The 23,878-nt window shown below is 40.1% G+C and overlaps 1 protein-coding gene across 3 annotated transcripts in view; it reads left to right on the forward strand.

Annotated features, from left to right (window-relative positions):
- LOC141760222 (pyruvate carboxylase, mitochondrial-like) overlaps positions 1–23,878 on the forward strand; it is a 371,874-nt gene that overhangs the window by 169,835 nt on the left and 178,161 nt on the right. For all 3 annotated transcript variants that reach the window (XM_074622854.1, XM_074622855.1, XM_074622856.1), the window contains exon 12: positions 5,900–6,082. In XM_074622854.1, the coding sequence (XP_074478955.1) occupies positions 5,900–6,082 (183 nt within the window). The remainder of the gene's footprint in view (positions 1–5,899; positions 6,083–23,878) is intronic.

Genomic DNA, 23,878 nt, shown 5'->3' on the forward strand with positions numbered 1-23,878 from the left:
TGATAACGCCCATTTAATCACCTAATAACAGTCTAACCGGCTGGATTTTAACTACTTAAACTGAGAGATTACATACTGTATAACAGATCCTGCAAAAGCCACTACTTACCTCTACTGTATGACTACCCATTTAAAAGGGGATTCATTATATTTTACTTATTGCATTCTGTTTCAATTGCCGTTTCACCTTTTAAAGTTCTTGATACTTCTTAAATTCTTCAGGTGTGCAGACTGAACAATTAGATTAGATTTTACTCCCACAGCTGGCAAAAATGCCAACCAGGAAACAACACAGCAATAGCCGGAGTCACTCACCATCTGGCTTTGCCACAGGAACACAGCCGAATTACAAGCCCTCTGAAGTGTGCTTTACGTGGTCACAAAAGTGGATGAGTAGCCACGGAACAATCAGCTGCTCAAAATCTGATTCTAACACGCTTGCTTACAAGTTTTTGACTGTTCGACAGTGATAGTTTGTTGCATGTAATCACAACTGACAGCCTCTAAAGCACAAATCACCCTGTTGGGCTTCAAAGAAACAACCTTACGAACACCAATCAGGTTTGTTTTAATTAATTTTGGCCAATATGGTTCGGCACCCAATCAGTCGACAAATAGTTGGCGCCCGACAGCTCCCAAATGTGACACTGTATAAAACACTGTGGGAGGCCCTTATGATTTCAAAAACTTTACTGTCAGGAGAACAGAAGTGCCTTTGAGCTACTCACTGATCCTCCGCCTCCCCCTTTCATCACTCCAAGTTGTTCTGGATAAAAGTGTTAGCCAAATGCCTAAACTGTGTGATTATTGCTGAAAATAGCCTTGATGCTCAGTCAACTTTTGTGGATGTACTGAGAGTAAGTCAAAGCTAAGAATTTCAGTGTGAGTGTTGCCATAAATGTTGCCTTTTTACCATATACCCTCCACCCTGGAGACGCGGCCGTTCGATATTAAATACCGTCGGACAGCCACTCTGTCACTTAAACACCGCAGTCGCCGCTAACAGCTGCACGGGTCATGCGTATCCAGTATGCTTGGCCTGCTGTGTTAACTGGAGGCAGAGAGCAATTGTGAAATATGGTTTGTTCACAGTAAGGAACGATTTAATGAATAGAGAGGGAAAGTAAACAGAGTATAGATTTTCCCACAGGGCATTTGCACAGAGGAGGGGTCGGCAACTGCCTCCAGACTGCCGTGGAAAGCCCCAGAGTTGACGGTATATAGTTCAAAAGCAATGTCAGATGTTTCTTTCATGAATTTTACAAAACACCTCACGAAAAAAAATGAGTACGATGAACCGTTTTAGTAAATCTCAATTCATCTGTTTGGGGGGGAAGTCATTATTTTCTCCATGGTAATTGCACAGACAGTGTACTGTATATAAAGAATGCCCTGTTTTGAACAGTTGTCTCCATCTAAACTGTAGTAGTCGATACAGTATGTACTAAAAAATGATTGTGTCTCAGAAAAACTTTTGTGTAAGCACAGCTGCTGAAGCTTGTTAAATAATAAACTGCAATAGCACAAAGGCAATCTTTTTATAATCTATTTTCTATTGTAATCACGTTCCTCAGATATACCTACTCTTTGAATTTAAAGAAATGTATTCTATGCTTAGCAGCTTGCAGAGTTAAAGCGGCAGTAGGTAGAATATTTTTTGGCATCATTGGGCAAAAAATACCATGATATCCTTTCATCATATTGTAATTCAAGTGTTCTGAGAGAAAACTAGACTTCTGCACCTCCTTATGGCTCTGTTTTCAGGCTTTAGCCAATCACAGGTCATTTCATTGAGAGAGCGTTCCTATTGGCTGTGCTCCGGTCATGTGACCAGTGCTTGGTATTTCCTCAACTGTTCTCAACATGGCTGCCGGGTCACAAACTTTCTCATTTTACAGCCAAGCAGTATACTAAAATATGTTTCTGAAAACATTTTATGCTAGAAATAGGCATTACAATGACAGAATATTGATTCATATTTGATCAGAGCTGCTCCAGCTCGGCTCTGATTGGTTGTTTTCCTCCGGTCTATGAAATCTTGCGGATGCCGTTAGGAGCACTGGAGGACACAGAAGCAGACAGATTACCTGTCTCATGCACTACTGTCAAGTTATAGTGACCGGTTTATCAAAATAACTTGCCTACTTCAGCTTTAAGTCATATACACCTGCAGCGCTTTTTTCGTGCAATTAATTCACACGGCAATATATTTTTTCAAACAGTTTTTTTTGTCATGAATACTTTCACATAGAACGCAAATATTCCGTGTCAAAAAAGCGCAATCTTTTTTTTTCGTAACAGGGTCGATTATCTGAGCTTTCGCACCGCGAATAAAGGCATCAACCAATCAGGTTGTGCGGAAACGGTTGAGCCATATTTCTGAAACGGCAACACAGAGGCTGCGTAGTCCGAACCGAGACGGCAAACTTTATTACTCCTTTGAACCTTTACAAACGCAGCGCAGACCGGACTCCTGTTCTTACCTTTCACAATAAATGCCCTAGATATAAAGGCCTTTTAGTTATTAACATGCACATCGAAAGTGCAAGTGTGTAGCTGAGTGGTTACAACGCATGCCATATAACCGCCTTGGCCTTGATTCCGGCCGTAAAGCAGTAGTGTCAAATAAAGGCGTCAAATAAATAAAGCCGAAAATGGCTAAAAAGTCTTTTAAAAAAAGGAGAAAAAGAACTAAGTGCAAGTGTGGAACATTGAAATCTTTTTCAGTGACACTTGAAGTGCCGATGACCGGCCTCAAGCCTTTCAAATCAAAGGAGGGGTGCCGTCTATGAAAATCACAACCTGGAATTTGGGGCTTTGAGCCTTGAAACAGCATATTGCACAGGTGTAGAGGCAGTGTGCGTGGGCAGTAATACTCGCGGCGATTTCTTCCGCTTCGGCATCTCATTCATTTACAGCTTTATGTGGGCAATCTCTTTCAACTCGGCCTCCATTTTATGTTAAGAAAGATCAAGACTCCTACTCGATGAAGGCCAGTCCTATGAATAAGACATATTTTAAATATTAAATCCAAATTGAAAAACTCATTAATGTCCACTCTGAGCAGTAAATTAGCATTCAGCTTGATATTAAGGTGTATTGATGTGTAATTTGTAACAGCAATCTGATGCTTCCCTGCTACATTTTGGTTAGGTGTGCATTCATTAAGCTTGAGTATGTTTATATTAATAACACAGGTACTGCAGTATAACATTGTTTTACAGCAGCCTAGTTATGGGTGGTCCATTCACTTTGGCTGCTATTCCGTAAGCCATTTGTCATCATACATTAATATTATAGCACATTTTCTAACATGCTTTATGGAGGGTATTATACAGTATTTTGATCATTTCGAGCCGTTGGAGATGAATAAAATTGCATTGGAAAAAGAATACTCACTCTGGATAAAATGGCGAGTCGTAAAGAGCAAAAAGGATAATGAAAAAATATTGTTGGTCATAAATGTTAGCAGCTCTGCACATCTACATTGTCTGGAAATATCACCAGCATATCATCAGTGTGGCACAACATTGTTATAATTATAATTTCTACTCATCTTTCCCTTCCAGCCCTCAAGGGGCTCCATATGTTGTAGTGTTGGACGGTCCTCCCTCTCCTCTTCACATCTCCTCTCCTCCCTCTCTCCGCTCTCTTGCCAAGTGGTTTGGAACGGTCCAGCCGTTCCGCTTCTAACTCATCTCATGCTTGTTTTTCTCCCCCTCTCATCTCTTGATTTTCGCTCTTCTCTTATGTCTTGTCTGCCATCGCGTTCCAAGTGCAGGTTAATTTCCGCTCAGGCTTCGAACAGAGATGCTTTGCTCCTGCGCCGTCCACATTACAATCCACTAGCAAGCCGTTAACAAATTCTGTGAATGGTGGTGATATATATTTACTCTCTTTTTTTAGGGGGAAATAGCAGGTCAACAGTAGATGTCACATAGAAGTGGTGTACATCATCTGAAAGCTGTGAACCTGGAGATTAATTTGTGATGCAGCTCATTACTGTGTGTCAAGTTGTTCTAGTCATATAACGGAAATAAACATGAATTAATCAATTCATCAATTCATTAATTAAAACAAATTGTGAAAGTGTGATATGATAGAAGTATATGATGGCCATTCCCATGCTCACTTATATCTCATAAGTTGTTGCAGCAGTTTTTGGGTTGATACCATGTGTTACACAGATTTGGTGCTAAATTTAACCATTTTCTACTACACAAGAATTGATAAAAATGATCAATAATCCCTCCAAAATACCACATTAAGACACCAAGACCTTGAGGAACACCACAGAAAAAGCCATGCTGTGATTTGATATCAGAAATCTTTGACATTTGGAGATTTGCCATCCATCCTCTGAATGCTCCAGGTCTCTAGCTTGTGACTGTAAATTTTCCTGAGGCTGTGATTATCCTAGAGGTCACCAGAGGTCATTTTATACGGTGATGTCAAATTTCAAAAGAATGGTCTCATTAAAATGAAATGACCACTATGGGGACTAACATCATCACACATGAATATAATTGGGCTCATTGGACCCACAAGAGACTCAACGTTACAGTGATACCCAATTTATTTAATTCCAAGATGGTTTAGGGAGCCCAGTATGGAGGAATATTCAAACACACCATTTTTAGAATAGGTGAAGATAATACATTCATACTGTATTCGAAAGACTGCATGGTTTTTGCCCCAAACTGCATGTGATTATCATAAAGTGGGTATGTCTGTAAAGGGGAGACTCGTGGGTACCAATAGAACCCATTTTCATTCACATATCTTGAGGTCAGAAGGTCGAGGGACCCCTTTGAAAATGGCCATGCCAGTTTTTCCTCGCCTAAATTTAGCCTTACATGGTTACCAATGGATTCCTTGGGTTTTTGTAATTTTACATGATATCTGTAATTTCACTCTACCTCTAAAACTGAGCCTGCTTCAGCCTCTGAAAGACAGTAAAGTCGGTCGGGATTGCCCGCGATCCCTCATGTTTCAGTGGGTTAAAACAAGTAAGGTATGAAAAACCACTACAAAGAAATATTGAACAGCAAATAAAAACATTTGACTCTGTATCTTACACGCTTGGGAAGGCTGCAAAGTCAACAATTTAATTTAGGCAGTTCTTAGGTGTTTTCACCTCTTTCTTTGACAGTTCAAAGTAGCGGGTGATAGAAACGACTGAGAAACATATGACAAAGGTCCAGGCCTGGAGTCCAACCTTGACATTTTGAGCCACCAGGATGCACTGACTTTCACTTTCGATGTGTGCCTTCTTTCCTCCCTCTCTTTTGACCTCTGAAGCAATGGGTGCATGCACTGGAAAGTTGATGTTATACCCTCCTTTTAGCTCAGGCAGTGGGTTGCAATTACTCCTACCATTATTGTGTCTTAAGTACTGTGGATAAATCACTGAGGAAGAGCAGTTGCATAATTATTAATGCGTAATTGACACAAATATTAGTAATTCCTCCAAAATGTATCTGAAAAATGACCCTTAGATTACTGGACCATGTAGGGTGAGAAAATAATAACCCTAATGAAACCACTAAATCTAAAATTGACAAATTGTGCAAGTGTATTTTCTTGCCAACTGCAGCAGAATCCACCTCAGTAAAATCCACAGGAATACTGTGTACATTCTTGATATATGTTTACACTGCTCTGCCTCCAAATTTTATTCACTCTGTGTTAATGAGCAATTATTCATCGCAATCTGCAGACGTTCTGTTCAGGATGTTAAGTAAGACAAAGCGTTTTGAATATCTATTTGTTTTTGCAGTTCATCTGGAGTCTTATTCTTAGATTTGTAATATATAAAATCAATAACAACCTGGTTAAAGTTTTTTTTTTGTTATACAAAGTCCTTCACTCTCGCTTTCCTCTGCTCTGTTCCTGCCAGGTCTTCCGAAGCGGCGAAGGCATGGGCATCCGCCTGGACAGTGCCTCGGCCTTCCAGGGTGCCGTCATTTCACCCCACTACGACTCCCTGTTGGTCAAAGTCATCGCCAGCGGGAAGGACCTGCAGACGGCAGCTTCCAAGATGAGCCGAGCCCTGGCCGAGTTCAGAGTGCGAGGGGTCAAGGTAGGACATTCAGCCATGTGTGTTTGACGGTGCCGGTGCTTTGTGTGCAGCTTTTTTTTCCTAAAATTCTCATCATTTCTTCCTGGGCGGTGAGAAAATGATGAGCTGATGGATACTGTCAAAATGCTGTGTCATGATGCTGGAAAATAGACCCAGAATATTTGACACGAGGAGAGATACTTTTGACAGCGGAGATGTAAATTTGATGGTTTCTCTGTATCGGGTCTGCTCTGAATGGATTCATAAGAGCCCGTCTCAAACTATTCAAGCCAGTCTAGCATGCTTAATGGTGTGATGCAGTGAAAGCTGGAAGAGAGTGAGAGAGTGACAGCTTTAAAAGGTCTCTATATATAAACTGAATCAGCTGCAGAGTACAACAAGTTACTGTGAAGTGGTGCTCCAGCGTTCCTGAACACTTCTTACATCTCTATGCGAGTTATCTGCTTGATGTCTTTATTTCTTGGTCTTCAGACAGAAAACATGGAGAGCTATAGTTTCATGAGCAGGTGCAAAACGGCAGCAAAAAAACAGCGTTAACCGACTGAGAAGGTGGGGGGGGGATTTAAAAATAATGAGCTGCGTGGGTTGTTCATGTACCAGTCATATAAGCTAATGATGCCATGAACCACACCACGTCTCCTATACCTTTTGAATGGGCTTGTTGTCAATGTTTTGTGTCTAAAATGGCTTAGTTAATACCATTATTATTGTACCATTCAATGGACAAAACCGTCCGGAGTCAGTGCTGTCCTAAAATCAGACTTGGAATATTTGGTATTAGTGTTAAAAAATCTTGTAAAAATGATGATAACGCAGTGGCACACGATGTTAAATCAGCCGTGCTACATGAAATCTTTGCCACTACAAGTTCTACTTTCATAGATGGTATTTTATAAAGCCAGTTAATTGTTGAAGTAGATGAGAAAAAAGCACAGAATGGACTCTATATGGATCTCTCGTGGTTAGCAATTCAATTTCTGCTTTCTTCTACTTCACTCACAAGTAATGTTGAACTGCAGAAAAAGCAACCCATCTGATAGTTACAGTCTACACGTGTCCAGCTGATGTAGTTTTACAAGAATCCACTCGATGTCTGTTGTAGAGTTGGGAAAACAGCTTGTATTCCATAAGTGTCACAAGCAGGTCAATTCCACTAATTTCACTTTCTTTGCTGGTTAATATAACATTAAACATGACAGGACACGGTACGAAAACTGTGCAACTCCACAGCTAGTCTAGCCTCCACTCGATTCCCTAGTGCGCGAGGGTTTGTGCTCTCTTAAAGTGACAGTACACAATTACCAAAAAATGAATAAAATAGCCTATTCTAGACATAAAATGTTAAACTTAAAGTCATATTGAATAGAAAATGTACTTATCCATTATGATTAGTTAACTTTTGATATTATAAATGACAAAGTTATAACTCCAATGTAAATCTTCTAGGAATAGATTAAGAAAACTATGAAAAATAACAAGCAAATCTTTTCCTCATACAAGTCATTTTCACATTTTTTAATTTCTTTAATTTTCACCCTGAAAATGAAAAATGTGCAATGTGGATGAGTCTGAAGTAACACATGCAGGGAGCTCACATGTGCCTTTTTGGCTCAGCACCTTGATTTGAAAGGTGTTGTAGCTGTTCATCGAGCTGCGACTGGAAACAGTGCATTATGTATCATAGCAAAGTCTTCCATGTTTTAGCTGTAGCAAAGTCCACAAAAACTCTTAACTGTAGAAAACGAAGCATTTCATTTCAAGGTGAATCAAGCGAGTCAATTATCAGGGTGAACAATCTTCTAAGCAGTTGGGAGTTGCTGCTATTTTTCTGTGCTGAAAGGCTGTTAGGCTGAAAAGGCAAGTAAATCATTCTTATAAATCTAACATGTTTGTAGTAGCTGAGTGGAGAGACACATTCCAGTCATTAAGACTTGATTCAGTCTAATTCAAAGCTTGAAATGCAATTGATGACTTTAAAAGGGTTGCATTGTAAATCAGTTAACAGAGTGTCAGAGAATGAGTACTGATGCTTTATTTATTTTTTTCAAAACTGCAATGAAAGAAAAGCACTTCATGTCCTACATCTATTGTGCAACAACTACAGTGTAAATGTCAGCAGTGGTTAATGTGAATTCATGTGAAGGTGTGACTTCACACCCTTAGATCAGAAACGCTTTCTTCACTTGTGTGTTTCATACAGTATGTGAAGATAATTAGAGTATATATATGCATGAAGGCTATATATATATTTTTAGATTAATCAATTAATGGTTGAAATGCAGTGGCGGACTCAGGCTGTCTGAGGACAGGGGTGAAAAAAATAAAAAGGGCTCCAGCACGCAGAACGTTTTCTAGCATGTAAGGCAGACTATATGGCACTGCATCATGTTTTCTCAATTTTAAGGCAACCCTAGTGCACACTTTATCACATTTTCACCTCTGGAATGGCACCCTAGAGGGCACTTTATTAAATTTTTTTCCTCTGAAATGGCACCCCAGTGGACACTTTATCCCATTATCTCCACTGGCATGTCACCCTAGAGGGCACTTTATAACATTTTGTCCACTGGGAGTGCACCCTATTGCACACTTTATCACATTATCTCCACAGGCAGGTCACCCTAGAGGGCACTTTATCACATTTTCTCCACTGGAAGGTCACCCTAGATTGCACTTTATCACGTTGTCTCCACTGGAAAGGCACACTAGAAGGCACTTTACCACATTTTCTACACTGGAAAGGCACACTAGAAGGCACTTTACCACATTTTCTCCTCCCTAGAGGGCACTTTCATCACCTTTTCTCTACTGGGAGGGCACCCTAGAGGGCCCTTTATCTTGTTTTATCTACCATAGGGGCATCCAAGAGGGCACTTTAGCTGTGGTTTGTTCGTACAGGGGGGCACCAAGGGGGGCAGTTCCCCCGCTTAAGTCCACCAGTGGTTGAACGTGTTAACATTTGCTCTGCTGTATTTCCTACAGGGTTCCCTACCTGTAGTGAGATGAAAATCAGGTCCATGAGAATAAATGGATTCTGTAGCTGGTTGAACTGAACATTCTATCAGCTCAGCTCATAGTAATTCCTCAGTCTGTTTTGAATCAGTCATGATGAGGTGAAATTGCAAGCGAGATTGGTCTTCTCAACTCTAATTTCTCATTTAGCTTGGAGTGCACTTTATAAACTATCAACACAGATGTAATAGATTAATTGTCCCTTCTGATAGAGTGAGAAAGTGTTTGATGTTAGCCAAGACTTGATGAGTTTATGGACACTGTCCTCTGTGGATTATGTAAACACGCACCGGGAAGTCAACCTAACGTACCTTTCCTAGAGTGGCTGCAATTGAAATCATTCTGCCCGACGACAGAAAAAGCATTTTCTCAGTGTCAAAAGCAGGATTTGTTTTTGTTAAGAACTAAATGGCCAATGAAGACAGCGTGCCACAGACAAGATACTGTGAGCAACCTTGGTGCATGCGCTGATCTGACTTGAAGTGGAGTGCTTTCTATTCTGCAACAGCAAAGTAATACAAAAGCTTTGTACCGCATTGATACCAACAGAGAGCATTGAGAACATTGAAGAGAGCCGGGTAACTGTTACAAGGTCTTGAATTAAATGTGTTTAAGACTGCTGGTGGCAGCTATGCTTGGGTTTAATGTCCCAGAGTTAAATAATCCAAGCACTTGTGTCCTTGCCAACAAATTGTCTCGCAGACAATGACGTTCTCATCAAAGTATGACTGTTTTTTTTATTTTTTGCACTTTGACGCAGACTCTGTACTTATTATGGTTAAGACTTAGTGTCTCAGTGTTTTTAAGTTTATGTTTTTGTTGACTACAGAATCATCATGAAGTCCTTGCAAAGAACATTTAAACCCCAGTCTTCCTCGATGGGCACCTTCCTTGTCTTTTCCTGCTGTATAACAGTGCATGAAATCATCCATTAACAGTTTGAAAAACACATGTATAATGTATAACAGGGGTTCTAACACTTTTTGGGGCCAGGGACCCCTTCCAGGGGAGAACATTTCCCAAGGACCCCCTCATAATCTTAACATCAATCAAGCATATAACGCTTACTACTATTTTTATACTCTTAGATGCCATTGGAGCTATTTGTATTCTAAAACCTTTCAACTGAAGTACTTCAAACCTGCTTCAAAGTGATAAACCGAACCACATTTCAATTTGAATCATGTTAAGATGAGATGAGATATTCCTTTATTAGTCCCACAGCGGGGAAATTAGCAATGTCATTGAATATTATTTCCACTTATATACCTTTTAAACACAGGGTGATTTTATTCAAATGCATTTGAACTCAACTACACAGCATTTATAGCCGACATTTCAATAAATTGATCTTAAAAGCTTTCAGAAAATGAACAGTAGCAATACTGTCAAAGTCCTAATAAATCCAGATATTTAAACCAATCTAAAGCTGACTGTCAGTGAGTGCTTCAAGTTAAAAATAATGAACTTATTGCTGTGTGTCACAGTCACATCAGTTTCTATTGGCCTAAAGCTAATGTGGGTGGGAGTAAGTGACACAATATGCTTGTTTTATTGGTGCAAATGGTCCCCATCTGTACAGTGTAGATATGCACTTTTTAATGAGACAGCACAATGTTATAATTTCTAGCAATTCTTTTTTTTTTTTTTTATATTTGCCACAGACCCCACTTTTAGAATCATTGATATATAACACATATTAGGTAGCTCAGGTTTTCTATCTTACCAGCTAGCTAACTGCACCCACCTGGCATCACAAGTTTAAATCTGTCACTGATGAGCTTTCTACAGTGAAAGCCACATGGGCTTTAGTTCCCTAGAACCTGGATTATGTACTATATACTAGAACTAATGTATATGTCGTCCACTACTGGAGAAATTTAGTTTTCTGCTGCCCTAAAAATAAACTTTTTGTCGAAGTCAATAGTTTGAAATGTGATGCTAGTTTGACGTGGGCACCCTACGTCATTCAGTGAGTCATTCCTCTATTCCTAGACTGTTCTCTGCACTAGAAGCTACATCATTTCATTCAGCTGGTATCTTGTTTAAATTGGCATACAGTTGGCTAAATTAAGTCTCGAGCACCCAGTGCATTTCATGTCTCCGTACACTCTCATAGATCCAAAAAAATGACCAATGAAAATGTCTGGAACAAGAATTGTGGTCCAACGTTTCCTTGTTTGTGTGTTTGTGAGCGGCGGCCTTGGAGAGTGGCTTCTTACTGGTGACGTTCCAACACAGCAATAGCAACACAGTGTTGGCAACAAATCCAAGGCCTATTAATGCTTTGGTCTGCTAACAGTGATATAACACTGAGGGCTTTACATCCTCATAACTCCAAGGCTTTCTTTTTTCTTTCTTTCTTTCTTTCTTTCTTTCTCCCAGCGAAGAAAATGTGGCGACAGTAAATCTGAGATGGACTACGCTATGCTTTTCAGGTCATTCTTTGAGTTCGGTGGCTCCTACAGTCATGATAGTGCCTCAGCACGTTAAGTATAATATAACCTTTAAATTCCAGCGAAAACCACAATGCGCCAATCAAAGTTTGAATTACTTGGTTCGACACTTGACAACATGCCGTTCTGTTGTGTGGAATTATGTTTGGCATTTGAGAAAGCTCTGTTTATCTCCTGCTTCTGTATACGTGTGAATGTGTTTGTGCAAAAGGATGAGCCATGTGTGCTAAGCAGTAAAATGTCAGCACAAAGAGAGAGAGGGCGGGGGAGAGTGATGGACAGGAAAGCAAAGGAACATGTGGAAGGAGGGTAAATATAGATGGATAGAAGAGCGGGGGTGGAACGGCAAAAGGGCAATCAAGATACGGAGAGTGTAACATAAAACGACAAGGAAGGTGGTCCGGCCCACAGAGAACAGTACACCTGTGGCCGTCGTGTTTGTGTCTGCGGCGCACATTGCTGGTTAAGTTTAGGAGATGTGTTGAATGTCTGTACATGAGCATTCTTCATAGTGACAACACAATTCTTTAACTGATCTTTAAGTCAGTGACATGGGGCAATGAATTCCCAAAATGTAATTTGTCTTCAACACCAATTTCATTACAACAAATAAATACCGTGCTCTTCAGGAATACATTTATATATATATGCATGCTTACCTTAATTGACCGTTTGCTAAACCCCTCCTGCTATCAGTTAGCAACTGTAACTAGGCATAGAAAAGCTCATGCTGAATTACTGTCTATGGGGCTGAGTGATAGTTGACATTTAAAGAGGTATTGGTGGTGTAGCCTATTATTACCTCCGCCAAGGAGGTTATGTTTTCGGTTCAGTTTGTTTGTTGGTTGGTTTGTTTGTGTGTTTGTCAGCAGGATTACGGCAAAAACACTAGCCTGATTTTCATGAAAGTTGGTGGAAGAACCCATTCAATTTTGGAGAAAATCACGGGGCAGATACACGCATTATTTTCACTTATGGATACAGCCTTGGAGGTCTGCACTCTCTGATTGCCTGGTTATTTATTTTCTATCATTACCAAAAATACAAGAAATTGATTTAACAGTGTTTGTCACATTGAATAAATGCTGCAACCGTTAGCATACCCTGTGAGCTTACTGCCTGCAGTAGTAACCAAGCGTTATGCAGCTTTAGCCCAGTGGGCAACCTCCAGTTCTGAAAAGTGAAGCCAATGCAGAAGTTCCTTAAACCTGCATTCTTTCTAACAGCCAGCAGGGGGCGACTCCTCTGGTTGCAAAAAGAAGTCTGATTGTATAGAAGTCTATGAGAAAATGAGCCTACTTCTCACTTGATTTATTACCTCAGTAAACATTGTAAACATGAGTTTATGGTCTCAATCGCTAGTTTCAAGTCTTCTTCAATACAGCATGATGTTCATTTAGTAAATTATGGTCCCATTTAGAGTCAAATAGACCATAAAGCAGGAGATACTTTAAGGCGGGGCTACCTTGTGATTGAGAGGTCGCTACCACGGCGTTGTCCGTATTTCCGTCTTAGAACTGTAACCATTTCATAGTGTGTTTACAGTTCATGAAAGTTAATTATAACCATTTTGGTCGCCTAAAAATGTCTTCAGTATTCAGTTGTACATAGCTCCACCCTCTTGTGTCAGGCCTACCAGTTCTTAATCGAGCACAGGAGGACCTTTGTCTCGTCTCTAAATTACACACACACTAAATTGTACAAGTGCTTCAAGTATGGGAGCATCTGTCCTGTGCAGATTGCTCATCACACAGGCTGATGGTTTGTCATGCGAAACCAATAATGACTGAATAGCTAATAAGCTCAGGAGCAGACACATACTCCCTGCTGCAGAACATCAGATGGTTCATGTTGATTCCTGGAACTCTGTCTGACAGAGAGAGAGAGAGAGAGAGAGAGAGAGACAGAGACAGAAAGATGGCTGATGCAAAGATATAGAAAAACGAAAGGAAGTTGCCCCACAGAAAGAGATGTCATAAGAGAGTCAACATGAAAGAAATCCAGACATGGTGGCAGGTTAGACCTTTCCTCCTCGTGGCGCTACCAGACTCAATATTCTGTCCAGTTAGGTCAACAAACTCAGACATTTGGATGTGTATGTGTGTGTGTGTGTATGTGTGTGTATGTGAAACTCCTCAGTTATTTTCTTTAGAAGTCATGTTTGTGTCTCCGGGGGCTTTGCTTTAGGCATCGCTGTTTATCTTTACACCTCATCTGTACGTGTTAGAGAGTTTGGCGTGACCTGAGGTTGTTGGACCCACCAGTATGTGTGTGTGTGTGTGTGTGTGTGTATGTGTGTGTATGTGTGTGTGTGAGTGATGATTCCCATCTACAGGGGCTCTTTGAAGAATCTGTAATGTTTCGCTTCATGATAGGCTGTCAGATCACAGGCTAGTTTCCATCTTAAGATCGACAACATACTTGTCCTTCTGTTACCTCTCTTCATCTCAAGAGTGATGTCTTTATTTTTGACTCAGCCCTTCAGTCATGATTATTCAAGGGTCATTTTGGACTCGGCGTTGACCAGTGCTGTCACACTGCTTCCTGCTAAACAGATCCTTACGTAACACTTTATAACAACCATCATTAATAAATGGTAAATTGATATTTATCGTTGCACACATTATAACATAACATCAGTTGCAACTTTACAATAACCATCCATATAATGTTTATAGATGGTTTACAAACCAATTAATAAACGCTGACAAAATGTTAACTAGCTATCTAAATAATGTTTATGGATGATTTACAAAGTATTTATTAGCCCTAGACTTAATTTAAATACTTAATATAGTATATAAAACGTTACACTGTGTGCAACAATAAACTGTTGATAAATTGTTTACTAATGTAATCAGAATGTAATTATCATCTCTTTATCATTATCATTTATAAACTAATTATTTCATATTACACAATATGATGATAAAATAATACAAATTAAAGCATTACTAATAATTAGTAAACATTATTAATGAGCATTTCATTGTTTCATTGTCACAGTAAAATAACTATCAACGTTTCAACCGATGTGTTTGCAATAGGAGGTGTGTTTAAGGTCAGTTGAAAAGTTCGGAATTTCTAGTTTCCAACGATACCAAGCGTGATATTGTAGAATTATGAGGAAATAATCACAGATGTTTTGATCACAACTTATATTTTATACTTATATTAAGAACGTTTTTCAAAGCGGTATGGCATGCATATATTCTATATAAGTAGATCATCATCCATCGCAACTTTTATGCAACTACGCAACAAGGTACTGCCTGTTTCGATCCAGTACCGGGTCCGTCTGACTTAAGAGGTTAACTATTAATTTACCATTTATTAGTGATGGTTATTATTAGGTGTTACTGATCCGTATTACCTTTATTTCTCTGCTCCTGTTTTTTTTTTGTCAAAATTGAATTTATGTTTCACAAGTGTTTTGCATTAGTAGTGCATGAATAACACTGTACATTCAACTGGAATTAATCATATAAGAAACGGTGTTGCTTTTCTTTGTAGATAAAGGATCTGGCTACACTGTGCGGTTATCGGTGGAGCTGGTCATTCATTATGGGGAAATAATGATACAAATAAATCAACTCTCGTATCTTTTCAATACACTGACATTCAGCAGACTCAGTTTTCCTTCCAGATAGTGTAGTATTGACACAGCTATATTTTGGATATCAGTTCACCAGTAATCCATCCATCCTCACTTTCTGTCTGCCTGCATGGTCTCCAGTGTGTCTGTGTGTTTGTTAACCTGTGTCAGGGTGGATTTGTGAACACGTCTGTCTGGCCAAGCACTCCATTTCCCAGCGCCTCTACTGTCATGTCTAACTCTTCTTTCATACACTCTCTTCTCATTTCTGTATCTACCCGCCAAGTAAACAACTCACCTACACTCTCTCTTTGTGTTCTCTGCTGTCATGCTTTCCCACCTCTGCACCCGTTTGACCTCTGCCTCCCTTCAGGAGCAAGAGTTGTCTTCTAGTTCTCTCATGTATATCTCCTGTTTTCAGATCCCGGAGCCTCCCGGTAACGGTTCGCTGACTTGGTTACATATGTTTGTTTGTTTTTATCTGGGTCTCCATTTTTCATATCTGCAGTCTGTTTTTAGAATCCCTAACTTTAGCTCTTTTTACTGCTGTTATTTATATTAATAAATCATGATAGTCAAAGCAACAGTTATTGTTTAATAACTGAATACTTCTTAATTTGCATCCAAATTAAGCTCAGCACAAATAAATCAGTGTTTTTTACATACTTCATAAATCACAGCTTTTCTTATTTATCTCTCATATTTCTTCCAATAACAAAGACAATGTGCGAATTAGGTCAATTGTGCAGAGTGGTAAACATCAAACAACAGCGATTTGTTTGAGTGAAGCAAAAGGCCACCACATTATAAATGTCTCTCAAGGCTTTTAAATGCAGCCTCCTGAAGAATCGGTGTCATCGCAGATCACATAATCATTCAAACTAAACATAACAATAACACCTCGAAGGAAATGAATGTTATAGAGCATTGGCGAAAAGCTTGTTCATTTAATTTATTCATCCAGCTGGTCATCTTTTTTTTTTTCTTGGTTTTCTTTGCCTTGCTTTCTTTCTTGACTCATCACCAGTCCCATCCCTCCAGTCACAGCAATATCAGTGTTAAGCTCATTTCATTTATTCATATCTCAGAGATGTTTACACGCACAAAATATTCAAATGTTTGCCCTTATTCCAAAAATTACAATATTCCCACTAAGATGTTTACATGACTAATGAAAATGAATATTCCACTAATATTCCCGTTTACATGCAGCCGAGCATGCTCCGATGGCAGACTTGTTCAGCCTCCCTCTTTCATTCCTTCAACCACCTTCTTGAAAAGGTCGGCGTTGCGATATTTGCACGTATCCAAAAAGCTGTTGATAAAAGTAGCCGTGTTTCTCTTTCCGACCTGAAATGTGGGCTTTTCTTTTGGGTGTGCATGTCTGCAAACTGTGTGTTCAACGCACAGAGCTGGCCGTAAACAGGCAAGAGACCGTGTGTCACAAACTGCCGTAAACACCCCAGTTGAGACGCATATTCTGAATGTATACACGTCCAAAGAATGCTCCTAAAACCTGAATAATATCGGCATATCCCACATGTCTTAATCGGAAAATGCTCCATTCGGAATAAAGCCTAATTCAGAATATCCAATCAGAATATGCTGTTTACATGACCCGTATCAAATTCGGAATATTGTCATAGTTGGAATAATAGTGGAATATTAGTATGCATGTAAACATAGTCAATGATGCCGGGTCTAAAAGAAAAAAAACAAGTGGGTAAAAACAAATGAAAGTCAGACAAACAAAACAAAGACATTGTTAAACATTGTGTAAAGGATAAAAACATTAAAATCAGCTAAAGTAATAACACACTGACACACAGTGGCCCGTAATCATGACCCCTGAACCGTCCATAGGTTGGGAGAGTACCGATCCTCAAGGTGTGTTGGAGGTCATGATGCTGGATTGATCAATGTGATCAAATGAGGGCTTAATTGATCAATAAATACCGATGTTTATTCTCTGCCAGAGAAGTCCAACCAACTCTTCATGCAGAGTTGAGTGCCATCAACATCACCACTAATAAGTGCAGAATGATAAACGGCTTCCAAGGGCTTCAGAGTAGATAGAGTAGTAGATAGGCAGAGGCTAGTAACAGGATGAAGTAACAGGATCAGTCCTTCTTCCTTCTGATCTGGAGTTGGCCTCCTATGACCTCTGCATCATGTTCCACGGCAGGAGTAGGCAGAAGAGCTGATCCTGGATCATTCACTCAGCATTTACAAAGAGGAGGGGAGAGACGGGAAATCCATCCTCATCTCTGACTTATCCGTGGGAGGAATACAAGGTTTAGACACACTCTGACAACACACACTCTTTTTGTCACATACAGTATAATCACACACACACTCTCTCTCTCACACACTGATATGTGTCTCTGGGGGCCTGGGTTATCGGTCTATCTCTTCTTCATTTCACACCTCTAACAACCACTTGCACGGTACTTAATCACACGAACAGTCTCGTAATTATCTCTCTCTCTCTCTGTGTGTGTGTAAGTGATTGCATGCATGTTTGTGTGTACTGAAGTACTCCTGGAAAAGCCTTATTTCAGGAAATTGAATAAAAGATCAAGAACATGCTAATCCAATTAGTGATAGTGAGAGTGAATAAATAAGAAGTATTGTGTTTTGACAGAGGGATGAATGGAAGGAGAGGCAATGGTGATACGAGGGTGAAAGGCAAACAAAGAAAGAACAATGAATGGCACACATGTGAGAAAGTGGTAGTTGGGTGTAGAAAACAAAAGTTGACACTGATGGAAAATGAAAAGGACAGGAAGAAAAACAGAGAAATGACAGGCAGACTTGTTTACCACTCATTTAGCGGTCGGAGCAGAGAGGCAGGAGGCTGACTCCTAAAAAGTCCGAGGAGACCAACAAAGTCTGATGTAAAATGCCCATATTTAAGGCCCTAAAGGCATTAAAATTTCAGATACACTCAGGAGAAGTCTCAGTTGTTCATCCTGCACTGACAGCTTTATGTACTGCATGACTGCTCAACGCAGAATAGATGCACTGTAGTACAAAAAAGTGTCTTTCATTATCAATCGTAATAAGCAGTTTCCCGTCCCTTAACGATAAATTACCTGTTTTTCTTTCATCGCCCATTTGCAGCTTCACCGCTTTTAACAACTGTAAACACTTGGGATTAGGCAGAATGTGTCTTTCATGTGTGTTGAAAGGTGTCCTTGTTGTTTTGTCTGTGTCTCTATGTACTGTACAGGGATGGACAAAGTAAAAGGGGCACCTTACATTGCATTCATATCACAATTTACAGCTTCAAAACAAACCTTAGGGTATAGGAGCGTTATCAGATTCGCATTCTGTTGGATTGCTTTAGTCTGTACAGCTGTTTGCTTGCATTATATTGTCAACCCCCTTTTTTATTTTGGAAATGGAAATTTGAACTCTCCCCCCACTGTGAGTAAGGATATGTAAGGACATATAAAGTATATTGACACTGAATATTTATCCATTTTTCAAAAGGAGATACATTTTTTTGGGGACATTCACAATTTTCAACAAATCTACAAAGCGCTGGTTATATCAGCCTATATACACTAGATGCACTCCAATTTACTCCATTTAATTACTAAGGACAACTAGAGGGCAACTTCCAGGTCTGAAAAGTGAAGCCAATGAGGAAGTGCCTTAAACTTGCATTCTTTCTAACAGCCAGCAGGGGGCGACTCCTCTGGTTGCAAAAAGAAGTCAGATTGTATAGAAGTCTATGAGAAAATGAGCCTACTTCTCACTTGATTTATTACCTCAGTAAACATTATAAACATGAGTTTATGGTTTCAGTCGCTAGTTTCAAGTCTTCTTCAATACAGCATGATGTTCATTTAGTAAATTATGGTCCCATTTAGAGTCAGATAGACCATAAAGCAGGGGATGCTTTAGGGCGTGGCTACCTTGTGATTGACAGGTCGCTACCACGGCTTTGTGCGGTCTGGGAGTTGTCTGTGTTTACGTCTTAAACTTTAACCCTTTCACAGTGTGTTTTCAGTACATGAAAGTTAATTGTAACATTTTGGTCGCCTAAAAATGACAGTGTTCAGTTGTACTGAGCTCCATCTTTTCATGTCAGTTCTGGTTGCAAAAAAACAAGATGGCGACCACCAAAATCCCGAACTCGAGGCTTCAAAACCGTAGTCCACAAACCAGTGGGTGATGTCACGGTGACTACGTCCACTTCTTACATACAGTCTATGAGGAGGACCCATCGTGCTGTTCCGTTTGTATTTCATTCGGAAAGTTGAAGTAATTTAGCTTAGCTTGCTAACTTTGGATTTTCCATTAGATCTGGATAAATACTGATTTATTAGCAAATTGTTTAAATTTGAGTTTAACCTTAAAATTGCAATAATGTTTTAAAAATATAAAAATTTTACAACAAGATTAAGTTTTACGAACTTGGGCAAAAAGGTTTTGCCGGGTGAAAAGAGGACAAAAAGAGCAGATAAGATTGGACGAAAGGTGAAGTTGTTAAAATGACAGCGAGCATTGAAACCAATAGTATACAGCCACTAAGCTCTAAGCTATTCACTTCAATACATTCACACAACGCATCAACTATCACTCAGAAAACAGCTGTTTTATGGGCAAAAACCACCTCACACATGCAAGTATATTCACTCAAACATGAGTTACCTACTAAAACTGCCACTCCGGCTTAAGTGTCTGCTATCATGAAGCGAACACGCATACTCGCTAACACGACATGTCAACACGAGCACAATGTCTCACAGCTAAAAACGACAGACACGAGACAGATGTGCGTATAGCCAGAACCGGCATCTCGCTGGCGTATGCACACATGTTCACACATACACAACAAGTTGGAGCTGCTCGGTGTCAACTGGGACTTTGAAGCCATAATCGGGATTAAACGGCTGGAAATCTGCTGTGACGAAGCAGAGGGGGAGGATGGGATGGGAGGCAGAGAGGGAGGGAGGAAGGGGGAATGGAGGAAAAATAAAGTAAGTTGGATGATACTGAGGAGAGGAAAATAGAACCAAAGTGAAACACAAAAGAGGAGAGGAAGTTAGAATGGGGAGAGAATCTGTGGCTTTCATCACCTACTCTCATTCAATCCTCTCAAGACAAACCAAACAGTTACCAAGTGTTGTTACTACTTCCTGTTTGATTTGGCATTTTAGTCAGCTGGGAGAATACAGGAAAGATACTCTTCTCTTCTTCTGGCTACAAACAATGTGTGGTGTTTTCCTCTGCCAGATTTTCACCATCCTTGAATCCAGCATGTTATAATTAATTCATTCTCATTCTTCTCATTCTCACTTAGCAGTCGGACACAACAAAACAAGGATGGAGTATTCCGTAAATGCACAAATTCAGAATTGACACTAAACCTGGTAGATACTGTATAAGATACAGAAATATCACTGAAGATAGATTAAAGGAGCAGTGTGTAACATTTAGGGGGGGGTCTATTAGCAGGAATGGAATATAATATTCATAACTATGTTTGCATTAGTGTATAATCACCTGAAACTAAGAATCATATTCACGTTAGCTTAGAATGAGCCCTTCATATCTACACAGGGAGCAGACCCTCTTCACAGAGTCCACCATGTTGCTCCGCCATGTTTCTACAGTAGCCCAGAACGGACAAACCAAACGCTGGCTTTCACGTTCTTACGTTACCATGGTACCGCTAACCACTGTCTGACTTCCGTTGCTCCTAAAGTAGTGTTATTATGGTAAAGATGGCCTCTGAGCAGGGCGAACAAATTAGGTTTTGCACTCAGCGGCTCACGTTATGTCTTGGAAAGGAAAGAGGGATGTTCAGTTGGTTGCAATCTGCAACCACACAGCTAGATGCTGCTAAATCCTACGCACTGTACCTTTAAGAAAAATACATTTCCTTTCTGGGAGTTAGTTCAGTGGGTTTTCACCATACTGAATAAAACATATAGCCAACTTCAAAGCAGAGGACATGGCGTTTCCACAGCAGCTTCCTCTTCGGCGGCCTCCTCACTTCTTCTCTTTCCCCCCCACCTCCCTCTGTCGTTCTTTTCTTTCAATCTGCCATCTCGTCTGCTGTAACAGCACAGCTTGAGATCAGCCGTGCGCACGTAAAAAAAACAAAAACACACACACACACACACACACACACACACACTCTCTCAGTCCCCCCAGCCCCGTAGCCGTCTGGACGTCTGTGTGAATATTAATTTGTGATCAGAGTGAGAGTTGGAAACACAGAAGGTCGGAGAAGGGTGGGCGATTTCACACCTTGCTGGTGTGAAATCTGATTAGTTGGGTGAGTAATGTACTTTCCTAGGAGACGGGGCTATCTGTCATGGTGTCTAAGGTTTGGGTCAACTGCAGTTCACTTCCTTTCAACTCGCAGCAATATGCGATGTGCTCAGTTTACTTTAATGGAAGAACAAAAAAATACTCTTATGTGGACTTATGTGTTTAGCTGTAGATGATAGGCGTTGTTTTATAAGAGGTGGGACGATACACCCATCTACCCGAATCGATACTATCACGATTCTTTGGTGCCGATTCGATATGTATTGCGATTCTACAACTATTGCAATTCAATATTGCGATTTTTGTTAACTTTTTTAACACTAGCCCATGGGAAAAAGTTGAATCATACACTTCTAGGGACTTTTACTTTGTAAAATATCTTAATTGATACCGTAAAAATTTTGATTTTCAGCATGTATGTAGTCAGAGATGTCCTGAAGTCAAATATATCAGTCATTGTCAGACATTATATATTAAATTTTTCCAACAACCCAAAACTCAAAGAATAAAGACGTTTCCCTCAGCTTTTCTTTTTAATTGATAAGGGACATGTAATGTTTTATACTTCTGGTGAATATAATCTAATCAATCTTATTTCCATATATGTATTTGGTATATACAGTTCCCTTTGTTAACTTCACCAAATCTGTCTCTAGCTCTCCCGTCAGCTCCGTTCTCTTTATACATCCATGGTCAGCTCCATCGGGGCCGTTTGAATGCATTTAACATAAATGTCAGTATATGGGTGCTCTACAGTTGTAGCGTCGGCTGATTTGACCACGGAGATGCAAGTGACGGCTGGCTCGACCGCACGTTAGCATGCAGCTTTAGCCGTGATGTGTAGCTCTGCTTTTCCTGCAATGTGTGAAACCCAAAGTGTTTCCATACTTTACTGGATGTGTAGGGATTTAAAATGTGAGGGTGCAGATGGTATCCACGTGGACCCTCCGCCGTTTTCTACTTTCTCGTCTCGGCTCGCTATGGCCGGCTGCGGTTTGTTTTGGTTTTTGACGGGTACCTAACAGATATGACGTTACTCAGACTACAAAAATAAAAGCCGCAACTCCTTTCTACCTCTGTATAGACTCAAATGAAGCAAATATATCGATTCTGGCATAAAAAAATAATAATTAAAAATTGCAATACATAGCTGAAATCATTGTTTTTCCCATCCATATGTTTTATCCTTTTCCAATATCCCACCTTGAAAGTCGGGAGTTCCTCTCGAAAAGGACAGAATGCATGTTAAAGGTGTTAATTTTGTTTAGAGCTACGCTATCTTTTTCTGGCGAGTAGAACCTCTACAGACACCGGAGGGCAGACAAAAACTGTTGATTACCTGTTTCTGAAATCACAGCAGGACATGGAAAGTGAAAAAAAAATAGCACAGTTAAATGTGCCTGTGAGTATTAGGAGTGGTGTTGTGCAAGTTCCTATGCAGCATGCACACTCGTGAATATTGAGATGCAGCAGCGGTGAGGACGTGCATACAAATGCAGACATAACTTCCACACACACTTTGCACACAGGAGTAGTAGGGTCCAGGGGGAAGTGGGAGTTTTTAATTAAGGGTCGGTACACACACTGATTAATTGATGTGTTCTAATACTCTCACACACACATACACACACTAGATGGTTTTAGGGCTTAATCATCTATTGCACACCCACAGACATTAATACAATATGCCTAACACACACTCAAACACGCTCATTTGCATGTAAACTACAAACAAAATTATATTCGTTGGGATAAACAGTAGTATGATGTTCTTGGACAATGATATCATCGTCATGGTTTCTTAGGTCACTCTGGTAGATTGCGTTAATTGAAAACAAACAAATGGAGCTTATCGGCGCCTAATAATGGATGCAATCATTCTCTGAGCTTTGGGGTTTTAGATGTTTATTCCCTTCTTGTTTTAATTAAAGGTCCTAAAAGCGAGATTGGGAGCATTTCCATTGCTTCCGCATGGCTCTCAACATGGCGACAGCAATGGTGCTAACAGTGTTAACTACGGCAACAATACTGACAGAGCTAACAGAATTAACCTGGGGGGGGGAGGACCGGAGGGCGGGTGCAACGCTTCAGCAAAAGCTGACGGCGTTATCAGCTTTAACCGCTGTATGAGAGCAGTGCAGAGCAGCGGCCGTGAGCTAGCCAGTGGGGCACGCTCACATGCACTAAAAGCACGTGCGGCCGACAAAGCATGGAGAAACTCAGATTAAAGGCCGTTATACACCAGCTGCGTGTTTTTAACGTTGATATATTTTTTTTAATTGTTGTTTTGTCATGAGTACTTTCACACAGAACACAAATATTACGTACAATTAGTATTATTTTTTCGGAACAAGGTTGGTTTTCTGAGCTTTCATACTGCGAATAATGGCATCAACCAATTACGTTGTGCGGAGCAGGTTAAGTTGCGCCTGCATTTTTGAA

The sequence above is a fragment of the Sebastes fasciatus genome, chromosome 22 (genome assembly GCF_043250625.1).
Source record: "Sebastes fasciatus isolate fSebFas1 chromosome 22, fSebFas1.pri, whole genome shotgun sequence".
Lineage (NCBI taxonomy): Eukaryota > Metazoa > Chordata > Actinopteri > Perciformes > Sebastidae > Sebastes > Sebastes fasciatus.